Below are 19879 nucleotides of genomic sequence, written 5' to 3' on the forward strand. Positions count from 1 at the left end.
GGAGGGAGGCCTGAGGCCGCATGGGCCGAGAAGGAGCCCGTGGAAGCGGCCTGCCGCCTCCGTGGGCTCCCCCATGGCCCTTGCGAGCCCAGGCTTCTCTCTCCGCATTAGGGATATGCCATCCCTAAGTGACAGTGGCTTTGGCGGCGGCGGCGGCAGCAACAGAACCGGGCTGGGGCCAGTCCTGCCGCCTCGCCGGGCCGGGGGTTGCCGACCCCTGGTGTAGGCACTTTGACCCTCTTAGTAGTCTAGTTCCTTCTCAGTGCCATGGTGTTTCCTGGAGGTTCATTGACTAATTCCTTGCTAGTTTACATGTTTGGAAATTGGGTCTTAGTGCACCCACTCTCTATTATTCATTTATTTTATTCATTTGTGTATATCCTGCCTTTCTCCTAATAATAAGACTTGAGGTGGTTAACAACATATTTAATACTAAGCAAACGTATTTTTAAAAATATACAAAATCTTCAATAAAAGCATAAAAACAAGAGTTCTTTAAAAACAATTAAGCCATTTATAATTTTTTAAAAAATCATAGAACCATAAAAACAGCACCATATCACATTAAAGGTCCATCCCAGTGAGTTTTTAAAAGCCTGAGAGAATAAGAATCTTTTTACTTGTCAGCAAAAGGAGAGCAAGTACAGAGCCATCCTTGCCTCCCTAGGAAGGGAGCTCCAAAATCTGGGAGCAGCCACCCTTGTTCCCACCAAATGAGCCTGAAAAGCAACCTCTTTCTTAATCACTCTAATCTGCAGCTTTCTTTCTTTCTTTCTTTCTTTCTCTCTCTTTCTGCTGGAAAGATCCAAAAGGTCTGGGAGGATTGTCACTGGAGGATTGTCCTTAGACAATCAGTGTTTCTTTGGGTCAGAGGAGTGGTAGTGCTGCTCTTGTGCACCTTGTGGGATTCAGTACTTCCTTTGCAACATCCTAAAAAGTACTGTACTTACAGTGGCACAGCTCCTGGTTATGCCTGCCTAACTCACTAAGACTGCGTTTTAAGGAATGGATTTTCCTTGGTAACCATTTCGTTCATAACATCTCCTCTCCCTCATTTTTAACATTTTTAATTTTTAATTTTTAGATGGTAAACCTGAGGGCAGGGAAATGTCTAATTAACTATCTGTAAGCCACTCTGAGAGCCTTTGTGGCTGAAGAGCAGGTTATAAATACAGTAAATAAATAAAATAAATAACACTTATTTGCTAGGCAAACAGCCTCCACAAAGCAGCTTTTAATATAACTGTTGTAACTGTGTAGTATAGATGCATCCTCAGTTTTGCTTGACTTGTACATTTTTCAAATATCACACAATCATAAATGTATGATTGGCTTTAGTACATTACAGAGTTGTGGTGTCATTTAATGGTGCAGAAAGAAATATGATATGATTCAAGCACTGGCTCATTCTGTGACTCCAGGTCTTTTCTGAGTGTTGTGGTAACAAGGAGGTGGAACCATAGGTTTATAGTATCCAGTTTTAAAATGTTACTGAAAGGAAATATTTAGTTTCTTGGAGAAATAGAAAAGAATTACCCTTTTAAAATGTTTATGTGTACTGTATATATCTGCTATAAGCATTGCTTATTTTTAATAATTATAGTTCACTATTTTTGAGACCTAGGAAATATAACTGCAACTAATTACTTTATAACAGTAAACTTTCCATAGGGTTTTTGTCTTTCAACATTCCACAGAGGAAAATAGGCAAGGGTTTATTCTACTCCTAGAAGCTGTCTACACCTGTGGAAAACGCTGCACTCACCCCAACACCAGTGCTCGCAATCCAGACAATGTCTTCCCTCCTTGCCTTTCACTGGCAAGTAAAAACATTTTTATTTAAGCAGGTTTTCTAACATATAATCAGGACAGGGTGTTTTTTTATATGGGGTGTGTGTTTTAGTTATGTTTTTAACTTTTGTATGTTTTGTATTAATTTTATACTATTTTAATTAGATGATTTTAATTGTTTTTTTAAAAATTATTGTGACGGTTTAATGTTTTATTTTTTGAGCTGCCTTGAGTTCCTTCTTGGGTGAAAGGCGGCACAGACATGAAATAAATAAATAAATAAATCATCCTTATTTTTATGCCCTTAAAATGACTTTGCTCTGAACTAAGCAAAGCTGGGGCACATCACAGACTTTCCTGAAAACCCCAGAGTGACCTCAGGTTCTTTTGACATGTGGACAGCTGGATCAGTTCCAGATTATCCCATCATTATTATTATTATTATTTGTACCCCACTTTTCCCCAAAAATTGGGACTCAAAATGGTTTATAGTCTAAAAACACAGTACAATTAAAAAAAACTTACAAAAGTGACAATTAAAATGGAATTAAACTATTGGGTTAATCAGGTATGCTTTGGTAAAGAGTTCCTGCATGGCAGGGGGTTGGACTGGATGGCCCTTGTGGTCTCTTCCAACTCTATGATTCTATGATTCTATTGCAACATTAAAACAGATCAGTTGTTTAAAATAGAATACAATTAAAAAAGATCAAAGCACTTTAAAACCTTACACTTTAAAATATTACAACACCCCTAGGACATTCTTTAAAAACTTTCTGTTTTAAACGTTCTTTGAAAACTTTCTGTTTTAGTCTGAACAGAAAAGTATTAGCCTGCTGGTGGAAGGACAACAAAGAAGGGGCCATTCTGGTATCGCTGGGAAAGGAGTTCCAGAGTCTAGGGGCCGCCATCGAAAAGGTCCTCTCTTGCATCCTTACCAGCTGTGCTTATGATGGTGGTGGGACTGAGAGAAGGGCTTCTCTTGAAGATCTCAGAACCCAGGCTGGTTTGTACAGGGACATAAAGTCTGCCAAATAGCCTGGACCTGAACCGTAAGGGCTTTATAGGTAATAATCAGCATTTTGAATTGTGCCCAGTAACAAACTGGCATCCAGTGGAGCTGTTTCAGCAGGGGCATTGTGTGATCTCTGTAACCTGCCCCAGTTAACAGTCTGGCTGCAGCTCTTTGGACCAGCTGAAATTTCCAAACCCTCTTCAAAGGTAGCCCCAAGTACAGCATGTTGCAGTAGTCCAAATGGGATGTAACTAAGGCATTTACCACTGAGGTCACATCCAGCATCTCAGTCCAGTTGTCCACACACCAAGAACCACATCACCTCCCTTCCCTTTCCTGTTCCCTTTCCCATTCCCTTCTTTCCCTGAGCAATGCGGGAAAAGCGGATGGCCTGTTTTCAGAGCTGCCACCACCGCTTCCTCATTGGCAGCAATTCTATGTAAAGTCTGCCCAGTGTGCCACCACTTCTGCTGAGGACAGAAATGGGTACCTGCACACTTTGTTGATTACATGTCTGGGCAGCAATTTCTGTCATCAGCAGAAGCAGTGGTGCACTGGTCAGTCTTTACATGGAACTCTGGGTGGTGAGGAAGTGTCAGTGGTAGCTCCAAAAACATGGGATGAGCCAACGGGGCTGATGCAGTGTTGACCTGGCTGGTCCATGTGCACAAGGATATAGTGTCACACTGGATTTGATCAGTGCATATGGTCACCATTGTGGCTGGTCCAGTGCATAATGACCCAGACTGGCGCTAGATTTAGCAGCCAGTGTAAACGTGTCCCTATGCTCATATTTGCTCATCTGCAGACATCTTGTCAGCAGTTTGAAATATCTCTAGGAACTACAGTCAGAATCAGTCATACTGTTGAGCAAAGTGACATGGCCATCTTGGGTAGCCATTTTGAGGTGACATGAAAGAGCAGCAAGTGATTGGCTATTTAATTTTTATCAATTAAAAAAATAATTTGGGATTTTCTGCCTCATGTAGTGAAATGTATTATGAGATTCCATACTGGTCTACCATGTCACTGAAATCAAAGAAAGTGTTTTCCCACTCCAGTTGCAGTGGGATTTAATTTACTGTGAATTACTATGCCAGCTCTGGACAGGCATAGTATGGGACCTTTTTGGTAGCTGTGCTAAAGGAACAATCAAAGTTCTTATGGAAGATCCACACTGCTCCGACACATATCCCAACAGTTCTGAATTTTCCCCACAAACAGTGATGGAGACCTTTGGAAGAATATCTGTCCCAGCAGAACTTTTGGCAGATAAACTCTGGTAATATAACATGTACCATCAGATAACCTCCCACTTCCACCAACAGAGTAGCATGTGTATCATATCCTAGAATCCCTCCAAAGGACATTGATTCAGCTCATTTTAGTTCATCTTTATTATGGTCATAGACCAGCACAGGACAAAAGACATCAGTTATCAATAGGACTGAAACCTAAAGCATGGCCTCCAACATTTCACAGATGAAATCTGGAACACGTGTGACCAAGCAATATCAAAGTGTGGTCAAAGTGGCAAAAGTTATTAATGAGGAAGAACCCACAAGGTATCTTCCCCTCCCCAATCTGTGCTAACTTAGAGCCTGAACACACCAGCAGTAACTACTGGCTTCTGGGGCAGCACATCCCAACACGGCCTGCCAGACCAGATGGCGGGTTGCATTGCTACGTTCCTGCAGCACAGCATTCAGACGCCGCACACCACAGGAGCAAAGAGGAGCTGCCACCATAGCAGAAAGGGCAGCTTTTTTCCACCACAAAAAGGAGTGGCATTTTGCTGCTTCTTTTTGGTCTGGAAAAAGTCGGATCAGGGCCACAGTGTTTGATTGCCATGAACCCAATCCAGCACTCAAAGGGGTGGCATCAAGCTGCCCTTTTAGGGCCATCTATATCAGCTCTGAATGTAAATTCTCTTTGAATTCAATTTGCAGCAATTGAAATAACTGAAGACAAAGCAGAAAAGTGGGAGGAGAAACTGGGCCATTTTTATAGCAGCTGAAAATTTGGAATGGCAAAGGATTAAGTAAGACTGCCCCTGCCAAATTGGGACAGTTGGAGGGGGTGTTAAAGTGCATTATAGGCTGCATTTTAGGCTGCATCAATAAAAGTATAGTGTCTAGATCTAGGGAAGTAATAGTGCCACTCTATTCTGCTCTGGTCAGGTCCCACCTGTAATATTGTGTCCAGTTCTGGGCACCACAATTCAGAAAGGACATTGAGAAACTGGAGCGTGTCCAAAGGAGGGCGACTAAAATGGTGAAGGGTCTGGAAACCATGTCCTATGAGGAATGACTTAGGGAGCTGGGGATGTTTAGCCTGGAGAAGAGAAGGTTAAGAGGTGATATGATATCCCTATTTAAATATTTGAAGGAATGTCATATTGAGGAGGGAGCAAGCTTGTTTTCTGCTGCTCCAGAGAACAGGATCCGAAACAATGGATACAAGCTCCAGGAAAAGAGATTCCACCTTAACATTAGGAGGTACTTCATGACAGTAAGGGATGTTGGACAGTGTAACACACTCCCTTGGAGTGTAATGTAGTCTCCTTCTTTAGAAGTCTTTAAACAGAGGCTAGGTTGCCATCTGTCAGATATGCTTTGATTCCTACATGGCAAGGGGTTGGATTGGATGGCCCTTGTGGTCTCTTCTAACTCTACAATTCTATGATTCTATATCATGCTGAGCATTGCTTTCATGCTACTAAAGTGTAATTACCACTCCCTTTGAGAAGTATGAAGGATCTTGTGAACCTTCCCATTTCCAGGACCAGTCATGTGGAAGCCACATGAATGCAATATTTTGTCACTCCCCTTCATTCACAGTGATTTGCTCACAAGTTCAGGTAAATTGGCTTTGGCTTTGTATGTATGTTTGTTTTTTTAAACAATGTTCATAATTCATTTCCCAGTCATATTTTGCTTTGGGTTTATCCCACAAACAAAGTTTTGATTCAGATTTAAAGGCATCAAGGTACTTAGCAAACTTCCTATAAAACTTTGTTGTTGTTTTTCTTTTGGACTGTCCAGAGGGCAGGATGCCCAGTTTCTGATTTAAATGGATGCTATATTTACACTGGAAGCTTGAATATTTGATCTAATATTTGATAATTGTAATTATCCAGCTTTTGCCTGAGGCATGCATCACTCTTTGAGTAAGCCATGACTGATATCTCCTGTGGGAGCTTAATCACATCAAAGCTTTTTCCGCATGTCACAGTGCCAAGAAACAACAAGTCTCATTGCTTAGAGAAAGAGAGGGGGAGAGAGTGGCTTCCATTTCATGTTTTGGTCCCAGGAACAACACAGACATTCTGTGTTTGGTTGAACCAGGGCCTTATTTTCAGTCCCCACAAAACTACATTCAGGAAGCTACATAATTAAAACAAGGGTAGGATTCATGAATTGGATGAAGCATTTACTGTTCAAACCAAGGTAAATGATGAGCCTGAAAATGTTGCACTGATTTTCCAAGCTTTATGTGAACCCAGAAGGCCTAGAAGGAGGGCATTCTGTTTATGGAGATTACCTCTGTGTTGCAAATGGCAGAGCTGATACCAATGTGTATGCATTTCTTAATGACTCTGTTCAGTATGCCATGGGGATATTTAACGTGTAATGCTGAACTTTTCCTTGTTCCTATTCCTATGTGGTATAGATTTTTTTTTACAAAGATGCAATCACACAGCAAAATTTGAACTAATTTCAGAACATTTGTCTGTCCCTGACATAGAACTTGAAAACATTACTTTTTGCACTACATCATAACTGCACCACCTACCCACCTGATCTTTTATAAGAGATCTTAAATACTCCACTTCTGATCTGATTGTATGAATGTTAGTGTAAATGTTAGTTGATGATCCATTAATTTAGTGAATTAATAGTAATGTTATTGTTTTAATGATTGTATTTTATATGGAATTGTTTTATTGCTGTAATCTCACCTCAATCCGCAGGGAGAGGTGGGAAATATAAATAAAAATTATTATTATTATAACTGTTTTTATTTACTTTTAAGAACACATTTTTTCAAAATCACCAGCACCCCAGTAGTATTTTAATATAATGAGTAAACATTACTTATTATATAAACCCTAGAATATTAACCTCATTCTGGTTATAGTAACAGTGTTGCTGCACATTACTTTCTTTTTTTAAAGACTGTCCCAAGTAGTATGTTTCTTTCAACTCAATCCCCCCCACCAGTTACTTTCTAAGTATGTGTACTAGCTTCGAGATTATTTCAAAATACAGTGCACCCTTGCAATCCGTGGACGATCTGTTCCAGTTCCCCCCATGGATATTAAAAAACGCGGGAACTTAAATTGTGTTCTTCTCAATGGGCGTACACGCCTACTTGCACCACTGTGTGTGCACGCACCCATTGAGAAAGCCGGGGCTTACCATCTACGGAAACTCAAACCACAGATGGCAAGTCCATGCATGGTGCGGGCACACTGTAGTCCACACTCCATGACTAAGGGTCAAGATGTACCTCTTCATGTTTACACTCATCCCTCCATATTTGCAGATTTGATATTTGTGGATTTGATTATTCATGCATTTGATTAATATGTTCTCTCTAGGAATATCTAGGTCTTCCAGTGCAACTCTATGGTCAACTTTAACTAAAAGTTGCACTGAAAGACCTAGAGATTCCAAAAGAGAATACTCTACTAGGCATTTGTAGCTCCTCCAGTGCAGTTCTGTGTTCAGTGTCTGTTGGAGATTGACCACAGAGTTGCAGTGGAGGACATAGAAATTCCTAGAGCGGTGTCGTCTCAGGTAAAAACATGGTGTTTTTGTTATTTGTGTTTTTTCCATATTCATGGGGGTCTTGTGCCCCTAACCCTAGTGAATATGGAGAGACAAGTGTAGTTTTGTTGTTGCTGCTGTAGATAATGTCCTGTACTCCCTTCTACTCCCATTCTCCTAAAAAAAATTCTGTGTCTACCTCCAAATCCAGCACTGACAATAGCCCTATATCTATATTCATACCCTCCAATTTGGCAGGGACAGTGTCAGTTCATCCTCTGTTGTCCCACTTTTTCAACTGCCTTTAACCTGTCTCAGTTTCTCTCTCCTCTTCCCATTTTCTTCCTTTGTCCTCTGCTTACTTCTTTTGCTGCAGACTGAAAAAGAAGCGTACAATCATTAACAAAGCAGCAGAAGGAGTGGAATCTTTTCCTTTCCAGTAGGCTTAGGCAAAAGCAAACTGGTACAGCCTCATCTTGTTTCTGTGGTCTTTCTCATTAATACATTTTAACATCTTATCCACACTCTGATGTTGCTTAGAAATACATGTCCTGTTTTTCATCTGTGAAATGTTGGAGGGTATGTATATCTATAGGTGGCTACAGCTAGAAAGATGGAAACTGTGACAGGAAGTAGAAAACCATTGATCATTAAGCTAAAAAAATCTAATTTGATTTCAGTTATGTTAGAGGAGGGAAGAAGAGAGAAAAAAACCCTGTAAAAATCCCAGGGCTCAGTTTCGAAATTCAGTATCCTGGGAAAGATGAAGAGCCTTTATTCAGTGTCTGGTACAGAACATAGGTGGATCATCTGGATGCAAAGAATTAACATGTTCTTAGAATCTTGGGCCCATTACAGACCACCCAAAAGGGGCGGTCTCGGGCCGCTGCCGGTTGCAGTGCGGAGGAGTCACAGCAGCCAAACCGTGTGACTCCTCCGCGCTGCAAAGAAGGAGCACGAAAATCACGCTCCTTCCGGCAACCCGGAAGAGACGCCACAAGTGCCAAAGTGCACACTCGTGGCGTCACTTCCGGGCCACGACGTGCGGACGCAGAGCGCCCATTACGTCAAAATGGCGGCGTCCGTGTGGAACGACTGCCGCCATTTGTTACGGACTCTGTCCGTAACAGGGTAAGGGGCGTATGGAAGAGACACCCTTTTTTCAAAATGGGACGTCCTAAGGACGTCCCTTATGGCGGTCTGTAACCCGCCATAGAATCATAGAATTGGAAGAGACCACAAGGGCCATCCAGTCCAACCCTCTTTCATGCAGGAAATCTTAAAGCATCCCCGACAGATGGCCATCCAGCCTCTGTTTAAAAACCTCTAAGGAAAGAGATACCACTACACTCCAAGGGAATTTGTTCCACTGTCGAACAACCCTTACTGTCAGGAAGTTCCTCCTAATGTTGAGATGGAATCTCTTTTCCTGTAGCTTGTATCCATTGTTCCGGGTCCTAGTCTCTGGAGCAGCAGAAAACAAGCTAGTTCCCTCCTCAATGTGACATCCCTTCAAGTATTTAAACAGGGCTATCATATCACCTCTTAACCTTCTCTTCTCCAGGCTAAACATCCCCAGCTCCCTAAGTCGTTCCTCATAGAACATGGTTTCCAGACCCTTCACCATTTTGGTCGCCGTCCTTTGGACACGCTCTAGTTTCTCCACATCATTTTTAAATTGTGGTGCCCAGAACTGGACACAATATTCCAGGTGGGACCTGACCAGAGCAGAATAGAGTGGCACTATTACTTCCCTTGATCTAGACACTATACTTCTATTGATGCAGCCTAAAATGTTGAAGTCACCGTAATCTCTCTACTTGGGGACTGGGTGTGTTGACTTTAAATGTGCGTTAGAAAGGAATGGGGCTTGAAGAAGCATTAAAAATCTTCATCAGCAACATTTTCCCCTAGGACCAGACTCCCTTATTACAGTTCAAAACACACTTTGAGAGGGCAGACCTTCAAAGGCAAGATGCCATCAAAGGAGTAGATATCTTCTGATAGCCCTTCAAACAGAGAACTTCCTTCTGTGAAGCAGGATATATGATAAGTCTAATGAAAGTATACATTTCTTAAGATCTTTTTAAAAATGAAGTGTTATCTTTTATACTGGCAGCTGCTCTTAACTACCATAGTATGTTTCATATAACAACATTTATCAACAACTTTGTGAGACATTGCAAGCCAAAGTGATCATCATGACTTTTTAACATTAGCTTGAAAAATGGCAGCTGGTGGTAGAGAGGTCTTGTGACTTAATTGATGCATCGTGGGCTTAACTGATGCATTTAACAGTTTGGAAGAAGGCTTGAAAATGAATTCTATTTGCTATGAACTTTGCATGAAGCTAAGTACTTTTGTTACATTACAATTCCATGCATGAAAAATGCCACACATATCAAGAATCTCAGTTCCCCACCCACTGCTGTCCCACTCAAATATATGTTCCCTTTTCATTAATTTACAAACCATTCTCTATAAACTTCTTGACAGAAATGGAAGAATCCAAGGGCATAATGAGATACAGCACTGCACTAAAGCAATATTCATCTCTCTCTCTCTCTCTCTCTCTCTCTCTCTCTCTCTCTCACACACACACACACACACACACACACACAGAGAGAGAGAGAGAGAAATGCAGACTAGATTCATAGTTGTCTTTATGATATGGAGTCTTTGGTCACACCCAGACCTTGAAATTCCATTCCCAGAGAGATCTGCCTTATCTTTAACATGTTGGTTTGCTGTTTTTGGAGTAGTACTCTTGAGACTATGGTTTGAATCCCTGCTTGGCCATAGAAATCCAGTGGGTGACCTTGGGCAAGTCACACTCTCTCAGCCTCAGAGAAAGGCAAGGGGAAACTCCCATGATAGGTTTGCCTTAGGGTCTTCCTAAATCAGAAATGGCTTGAAGGCTCCATAGCACACATAAATGTAAACACATTGTGCAGCATCCTGTTAGTGTTTTATGTCACTCAGCAGGTTACTAAAGCAATACATAAATAAACGACTTTTTTAAAAAGCCAAACAGTCTATGACTAATTCTTATTATTATTACTATTATTGCCACCATTATTATTCTAAATGTGGTTTTATGCCCAAAGTTATGCATAAAGTTTCTGAAACATTCCTCCTGTCCTCACTTAAGGATCCTGCCCCTGGCCATAAACTTTGTCTGTGTTAATATGTATGTATACCTTGCTTGGTGCGCTTTCTCTGTTGTTATTCAAGCTGGCTTCCTAATGACATGGATGTGCAAATACATGGATGTGCAAAACAAAGAAATGTGTTTTCTTTCATTCTTTGCACAGCTGACTGGTGTAAAGCAAAGAAGCCAAATCAGAGTCCAAAGTTCAGTTATAACACCTGTTCTGTGTCCACCCGCTCCTCCCTGTTCATTTCTCCAAGTGCTCAACAATCCCTAATTGATTTTATATCTTTCTAAGATGATGAAAGGAACCCTCTTGTTTGTTTATAACACATAGAATTACTACACAGTGCTTTTTGGCTGTAATATTTTACCCTTACAGTAGCTCGTCTTACACTGGAATTCATAAACTGTTGCATAAGGGCTTAGTACAGTTCTCTTCCTTTAAGACTTAGACATCTTTTAACAGTTTCAGTTTTGATGTCTGTACAGAATGCTGGTTCTCAGGCAGTAATTTTGTTTATCCACAGAAATGGTTGTGAAGGAGGAAAGGTGAAGGTCCAGATTCTATGATGGCCCTACATACTATTTTATACAAAGTAGTCCATTATATGAAGCCCCCCCCCCCCCCAGCCGCTTCAGGAATGAGATCCATGGGGCGATCCAAATATTTTGAACTATTTCTCCCATGGTCCCTTACCACAGGACATATTGGCTGAGGCTTCTGGGTGTAAAAATCCAAAACATCTGAAGGACCTGCTCTATCTGAAGGGTTCTTGAAGTTCCAGTTTGGTTTAAAACTCAAGAGGTATAAAAAAAGAAGAGCAAAGGACTAGAACCTGCTCGTCAACAGTTATCACTTGGGCAGCAGATTGAGCAGCAGCCATGCAGGTCATTGTCTTTCCTGCTATATGATGCTAATGATGATGACAATGATATATTTTATTTCTTACCCGCCTTTTCCCAAGGCTCAAAGCAGGGTACAACATAGATTAAAACATATAACATTATTTAAACACTTTTGTTAAAACACATACACATAGGTAGCAGATAGTCCTTTGCCCTGTAGGAATATAAGATATGAGCACATGCTCTGTTTTTATGTTCTCCTCTCAAAGCCTCAAAAAGGGGTGCAATCCAAAGACCATTCCATCAGTCTTTATTACATATTACAAGAATAGGTATTTAGCTTCCCATCATCCTAGGCATATGGAGAGAGAAAAATATTGAGCTGATGGGTCAGCATTTGATTGATGTCTTTGAAAACCAAGGATCTCTTCAACCCAGCCTTACCCATCATTTAGCTTCCAGTTACTAGACTACAGTCCTAGTTTTATCCAGACAATATTGCCAATGGCCAGGAACTTGGGAGTTCTAATCAACATAAGGAGAGGAGGAGTAGGAGTCTCTTTCATACTATGGAGAAAATGGCACTCTCACTATTAAAAACCAGGATGGGTGATCTCTTGGGATTGGGGGGCCATATTAGGTCTCCTGGAACTGTTAAATGTTCAGGTATAAAGGCTGCACTCTTTCCTTTTCATCACCAAAGTTGCTGATAGATAAATGCCAGCAATTCTGCTCTAAAACAAGTCACATTCCTAGAACTGAGCTTCCACTAGACCACTAAATATCCATATTCTGCTGGAAAGCAGGAGATATAGGCAGATTCAGAAAAGGGAGAGGCATTAGGGACCACATTGCAGACATACACTGACTAATGGAGCGAGGCAAGGAATTCTAGGGGTAGGGGGGAAATCAGCTAGTGCTTTATATATAGCAAGGCCTTTGAATGCTCTTAAAGAAATGGAAGTACCACTACATTTGATAGTCCTGATGCAGAATCTGTACTTAGGATAAGAGGCTACTGTAAGAACAGAATAAAGAGAACCATAATGATCCCCCATTGGCAAAGGAGTTAGGCGCTGTTGCATGTTATCATCCTCTCTGTTCAACTTGTATGCAGAAAATATCATTCATAGAGCACGTTTAGGCACAAAAGAAGTGAATATAAGAGGAAGGAGCATCAACTAAGATATGCAGATGACATGATACTACTAGTGGAAAGCATCATGCACTTGGAACAATCACTAAAGAAAGTCAAAGAGGCCTTTATGTACATTCTTGGTCTTCACTGTAGGATAAAACACTTTGAAGTAGAGATACAAAATGGTTTAACTGCAATTTAACTGCACTCTGGTATTATTATTATTATTATTATTTATATAGCGCTGTAGATTTGCACAGTGCTATACATAAAACAATAAATATATAAGAGTGAGTCTGCCTATGGTTTTGAAAAAATATTTAAGTGTGCAAATTTCTATATGTAGGAATGAGATTTTAAAGATTCAGATGTAGAAAAAATCAAAACTGGCACAGACTTTTAATAATCGGCCGTAGAAGAGACTAACTGCACCTTAAGGCTTCTATGTGAGGTGCAGCATAAAAATAGTTGTTGTTGTTATTGTTATTTTGCTCAAGCTAAGTGAATAGATTAACCAAAATCACCTGAAGTTGAATGCATTATTTTTGCAAATCTTTCTGAGCACTAGGGGCTCCCTATGTATGGTGTGATCTGACACAAAGTATGCACAGTTCAAAAGCACTGTGACATGTTGCTTGCTATTCAGTGTTCAGCTGTGCTGAACAGAAGAGGAGACTTGTTTTGCGTGCCATATGCAACCTGGCCTCTTGCATTTGTTGTTCTCTGTGGCTTGGAACAATGTTCCCCCAGCCAATAGCAAATGCTGCATATATTAGACCCAGCTCGCATCAATGCCCAATTGTTCTAGATATGTAGGCTGAAGAAATATGGCTGGAATTAGAATTGTGCCTCAGAGAGCAACATGATGCAAGTGGCAAATAGATTATTTTTACCATCTTCTAACTGGGCATTCAAGAGAGTGAGGAACTGAGAGCACTGTTCTCCCTTTTTATACAGGACGTGACAGATGAGAGCAACCAAAAGACTTTGCAGCAGGGGTCGGCGGATGTCAATTGCTTGGCCTATGTGGATGCTGATCAAGAAGAGGTAAAACCAGACAACGTTAAGCCAGCCGCTGGGACAGAGTATAACAATTCCATCATGAGTTTTTTTAACAAGCTGGTAAGATTTTGTTCTTTTTTTCCTGTACTGATGTAGTTTGTATTCTGAGATTTCTGTCAACGTCTTAGTGTTTATGGGAGGAAATTTGGGGAGGGGATGGGCTAGTTAACATTTAGCATCACAGACATGGCTATGGTTGAGCTCGATATGCAATCATGAGTAGTAAGGAAGGAAACTTGGGAGTGGCCAGCACTGTTGGCCAAAGGAGCAAGCTACTTACCTGCCTTGCGGAGAGGCTTTGAATTGTAGTTAAGTCACAGCAAAGTATGTGCATCAAAAAGTTATGTTTTATTTACAAACCGTGATGGTCAGAGCCATTATTTCCCATTTCTCAGTAATTAGCTACAACCAAGACAGAATTTAGAAAGGGGCTTATTCAGAGTGGGACCTGCTGGATTCAGTAGAATTCACACCCTTGAAAATCTGATAGGATTGCAGCCTACAACGGGGAGGTGAGTCCCATTAAGGACACCAGGGGACATACTCCTGAATGCATAGGAAGGGCTCTAACTGTGGTTCTAATAAAATGTCAGTTGACATTGAGAGGTTGTGGGTTTTGTTTTTTTCTCCTCCCCCCCCCCCCACTATGTTTATATTTTCATATCAGTATTGATTTAAGATGTTTTAAGGATATGAAAAAAGAATTGCTGGAGCATATTAAATCTCCATCAATATCAGAACAATGGCTATATATATATATATATATATATATATATATATATATATTTGATTTATAGCCCACCGTTTTCCATACTGGATCCTGTTGGTTAGTCCAAACTAGAGTAAACCCACTGAATCACCCATTGAATGTTGAGTTGACATGTAGATAAATCCCATTTATTCAATTAATCTATTCCAGTTTGGACTAAGAATAGCATTTAAGTTCATGTTTCCAGCAGCAGAGAGCTTTATGCTTCTGATGAAGGCAGTAGTTTCCCCCAATTCTTACTCGCTACACCAACTGGAATCTAGAATGATAATACTTTGCAGCTTCAGGTTTCCATGTCAGTTGTTCAGTGAAGGCTGACATCGTGTATATGTTTTCTTAGGAGTAAATCTCACTGCAATTGGTGAGTTTACATCAAAGTGGTTATATACAGGATTGTGCTATAATATAACATTTTCAGTGTAAATTTGGCTCTGATTTATTGATTTATTATTTTGAACTCAACATTTTGGTTTTATAGGATAATGAAAGCTAAGAGGATTCATAGGATGATTTATGCCAGTCTCCTGCCCTGAAGCAGGATTTTCTGAGCTTTGAAGGAAGTGGTTTAAAAAGTTACTTGCAATTAATTCATTTTTGCAATAATTAAGGCATATTTATTTATTTATTTATTTATTTATTTTCTATCCTGCCTTTCTTTGGACATGGGACCCAAGGTAGCTTGGAGCAAATTAACTGAGTTACATTATGATTGTAACATAACAGGAGATAGCATTACTCAGTTTTGGTGTACCTGTAACTGGTTTAAGTTACTTACATAGTTAACTGTCTCACTGTGTTGGTGTTTTTTGTACTATAGGCCAGTTGATTGTAGTGTTCTAATATTTTTAAAAAAAGAAATTACAATATTGAAATTGCTTTTTGATAACAAGATAAAGAAGTACTTTTAAAGCATTGAAAATGTTGTAGTTACCTATGTTTGAGGACCTGTAATAGTAACTAATCACTTTTTAATAGTAAAATTCTGAGCTTTGGTTTTCTGTATGTAAAGTATCTCAGAAGCTGAAGATATAGGGTCATTTTAAAGAATATTGAGGATAGTATTGTTAATGTCACTGTTGATCATGATGTTAATATTGTTTCTTGTAAAACAGGCTTTGCATTATTTTGCATGCCACAAAAAACTTACACAATGTCCTTAACAAGAGTGCACACACCAGTTAACTATATTATTATATAAATTCTATATATAGCTCTATATTTTATATAGTTCTAAATCTATCTGATATACAGTTGTATATGTTCCATTTCTATGTTGAGAGCATGATCCCTATCCCTGCCTTTTTCACTCTGACAGGTGTATGTCCAACTTTTCAATAGGGAGTATGTTTTGGCCTTGTATTACTTTATTTCTTATTCTTAATTTTAGTGTATATTTGTATTTTAAAACTATTCTTCCCTGGTCAAATCCCCCAAGTTTTACATTTATACACATAATATTTGCCTTCTGGTTATAGGCCAAAAATTCATTTGGGTTTCATATGATTTTATAATAATTATTTCATGGATTGTTTTGTCTTCTTGAATTGAAAGGTTTCTCCAAGCAAAACAGATTCCAAGGGTGATTCTGAGGACAAGGTGCGTATTTTATTTGCTCCTGACAAAATCCAATCAGTACAGGCAGTCTTTTAAATTTTTTGCATCTTCTCTATACCTGAGTAAGCTAGACTGAGAACAGGTTACATGTATACAAATATCTTCACCTACAATGAAAAGCATTACATTTAGTCAGTATAAAAGTCTGTTTTGTTACAGTGATTTATTTATTTTTATGTCACATTTCCTTCAGGGAAATGAACAGCATGCATGAGATGAAATCCATTCACCCGACCGGTGGAGTATAAATTTTTGCCAGGGTAATTGTGCCATCATCAGGGGTGGAGGATGCTCTCTCTTTTTCACTTCCTCCATGAATGTACAATAGCAGTCCCTCTCTATCCATTGATCTCCGATTGCAGAGGTAGGCCCTGGTGCATTCTAGCTACCCTTCAGCACACAGAAAGAAGGAGCAAACTCTGCATCCTCTGTTCCGCCCAGATGGGATTATGGGCTTATGAAAAGAGTTACTCCATATCTCCATCCATGTGGTCCCCAAAGTATTTGTGCTGACATAACTGGGAGTATGCTAATATTATGTCACCAGTAGAATTCTGTTGTATGATCCATGCCCTGTTTTATCTTCAGCATAACCTTGGAATGAATGTAGCTTTGGCTGAGAGAGATTAGCTGACCCAAAGTCATCTGGCTGCCTAGCAAAGTGAGAATTTTAACCCAGGTTTAATTCTTCCTGGATTAGCTCATTCACACAAGATGATGATGAAACTTTACTTATACTTCCTCTTTTCTCTAAAGCCGGGACTCCAGGCATCTTAAAAATTAAAATACAATATAGTTAAAGCATGCAAAAATTTGACATTAAAATAGAATTAAACATAGTTAAAAATAATTAAAAAGCACTTTAGAAACAGTATATTTAAAACAGTAAAAGAAAGAAAGAAAGAAACCAGACTTTTCTTTGAAAACCTTCATTTCACAAAATCTTGTCAGGCTTTTTAAAATGTCTTTTCCAGATGACAGAAGGGGGCTAATCAAGTATCTCTAGGAAGGGAATTCCAAAGCCTAGGGGCAGCCACTGAGAAGGCCCTGTTTGTTTCCCCATCAGTCATACCTGTCAAGGTTGTAGAAATGAGAAAGGGGCCTCTCTTCAGAACCTCAAGGCTACAACAGCCCCATATGCACTTGATTAAGTCATGGCTTGATAACAACATAAAAATTAGCTTTCATATATCTGTTCAAATAAACCTCCTATTGAGTTTGGTGTAACTTACTCCCAAATGACTATAAGACTGACACTGAACTCATCATGTACAGAGGCAGCTATGGTAGTCAAGAATTTCAGAATATGGTTGGGGAAGCTAAGTTCAACTCCTACAAGCAATGTAGATCACCTAGGGAAAGATGAGATTGTATGTATCTCAGCATAACGTACACAAGGCTGTTGTAAGAATAATATAGAAGAGATGAAAACTGTGTAAGCCACTATGTGTTCCATGGATGAAATATGTAGTTACGAAGCACATTCTCTTGGTTTTACATAATGTTTAGCAAAATATCTTAGAGCTCCTATTCACATTGCATTTTGATGTGTAAGATTTTAACGGGGCAGATATTCAAAAATATATTATTATGTAAGTACATGCATGTGTGGGAGGAGCGTTAGCCACAGCTTAGAGCTGAATTAGTATTGCTAATTTGAGGCCTATCTTTTTGGTTTGGATTTGCTGTGTAAGATACAAAAGGACCTTTGTAACTCTTGCTATTTGCTTATTCATTTAAATATCAGCTGCTTCTCTTAGGGTCTGTGTTCACTGTGAAGTGTTAAACATGTAGGTTAACAATGTAAACCTATGCTTGTCTGCTCAGAAATCCACTCTATTGAGTTCACTGCATCTTTCTCCTAGGAAAGTGAGAATAGCAGGCAAGGAGACTATGAAGTGCTCCCATCATCCCTCACCATTGGTTATGCTGGCTAGGTTTGATGGCAGTTTCAGGCCACCAACGACTCCCATGCATCCCCTGCATGTCGTACATTTAGACCTAAATGATGCAGGGAAAAGAATATGAACCCTACCCTCTGACTCATAGGAATGCTTTTTCTACATGGGACATAAAGACATGCATGATTTTGCCTTATACAGTGGGCCCTTGGTATCCACTGGGGTTTGTTTCCAGGCCCCCCCATGGATATGCCCCCATGGATGATAAAATCTGTGGATAATTATGTCCCATTAAATACAGTGGTATAGTGAAATGGTGTCCCTTATATAAAATGGCAAAATCAGGGTTTTCATTTTGGAATTTAAATATTTTAAAAATATTTTGAAGCCTTGGATTGTTAAATCTGTGGATAAAGAACCTGTGGATACAGAGGGCTGACTGTATTAAGTCAAATTAGTTAGCCATCTAACCCAGGTCTACATAGATTGACAGCAATCCCTATAAATAGAGACATGGCTTATTAAGATTCTAAAATTTAATATTACATGTTTCTTTCAGATTTTGTTTGCAATGTATACTTTTGCCTGTCTATCTATCCTGCTTGAACACAGGTGTCAAATAGCAATGGTAGTACCTACTTTATTATTAGGTTGGATATTCTGGGCTCAGTCACTTTCTGCAGTTGCCTTTATGCCTACACATGCTAATATTGGTTAGAGAGAATTAAGCAAAAAACAGACCAGATGTGGAACCCCATTTCAGTGGGAAGATGAATCTACCGTACTCCAGCTTTAATCTAAACCAGTGCTTCCCAAACTTTGATCCTCCAAATGCTTTGTACTTCAGCTCAGAGAATTACTGACTCTTGACCAAGCTAGCTGGGGCTTCTGGTGGTTGAAGTCCAAAACATCTTGAAGACCAAAGGTTGGAAAACACTGGTCTAAAATTTCAATGCGCTTTCCAAGATACTGAACTTACAAAATAGGTTTAGCACTTTGGACAGCCTTTGTAAAGTTTAGCCTAAAACCCGGAAAGGACTGATAGCCCAACTGATATGGGAGCCTGCAACCACAGTGAAGAGGATTTTGAATTTAAAATAGCTCTAAACATATGCCTTTGTGCTTTGCCAGTGATGTGTGCATATCCTGTTGGAGTCATCCAGTAATTTATGGCAACCCAACCCCATATAGTACAGTAATATACATACCCTGCAAAGCCAGTTTACTGTTTATTTTAATGCAGAAGCTTTATATGCATTGCAGTGTAGTGCAGGCAAGCATGCTTTTCTAAAGCCACCCACTTGGCCCCATGTGATGAGAACCAATGGCTCAGGGACATAGCTAAGTGGGGGGAGGTCCTTGGGGTCCAGGGCCCCCCTTCCATTAGATACAATGAATGGTGCACATTGCTGTGCCGCCGCACCCAAGACCCATTATAATGGTGGCACTTAGTCTGGACCCCCCCCCCCCTTCCTAAAATCCTGACTACATCCCTGAGTGGCTTGGAAGTATAGTCCACACAGGCACAGCACCACAGAATGGAGTGGGCTCTCTTGCCTTGATGTGGACAGTGCAGGACCTAGGAATGACTGATGAGATTTTCAGAGTCTCTATTTCCAATGAAAGGAATACGCACTACAGTCAGAAGCTAATTTCATGAAGACAGTGTGAAAAATAGCATTGAGATGGTGGACCAAATGCCCAGTCTCTATCCTGGAGAGCTGGTTGTTAACAATTCCTGTTAGCCCAGCTATTTATATCTTGCTTGGTACTTAAAAGATTGGAAGCTTGAAGGGTCCAAATATAGCCAAGAGATC

The 19879-nt window shown here is 40.0% G+C and overlaps 1 protein-coding gene across 4 annotated transcripts in view; it reads left to right on the top strand.

Annotated features, from left to right (window-relative positions):
• The window catches only part of BCAS1 (brain enriched myelin associated protein 1), a 69014-nt gene that overhangs the window by 19876 nt on the left and 29259 nt on the right, over positions 1-19879 (top strand). For all 4 annotated transcript variants that reach the window (XM_089513798.1, XM_089513799.1, XM_089513801.1 and 1 more), the window contains exons 4-5: positions 13674-13838; positions 16099-16143. In XM_089513798.1, coding sequence (XP_089369924.1) covers positions 13674-13838; positions 16099-16143 — 210 coding nt within the window. The remainder of the gene's footprint in view (positions 1-13673; positions 13839-16098; positions 16144-19879) is intronic.

This window comes from Sceloporus occidentalis, unplaced genomic scaffold (genome assembly GCF_023333645.1).
Source record: "Sceloporus occidentalis isolate IW3139 unplaced genomic scaffold, rSceOcc1.0.p SCAF_3, whole genome shotgun sequence".
Lineage (NCBI taxonomy): Eukaryota > Metazoa > Chordata > Lepidosauria > Squamata > Phrynosomatidae > Sceloporus > Sceloporus occidentalis.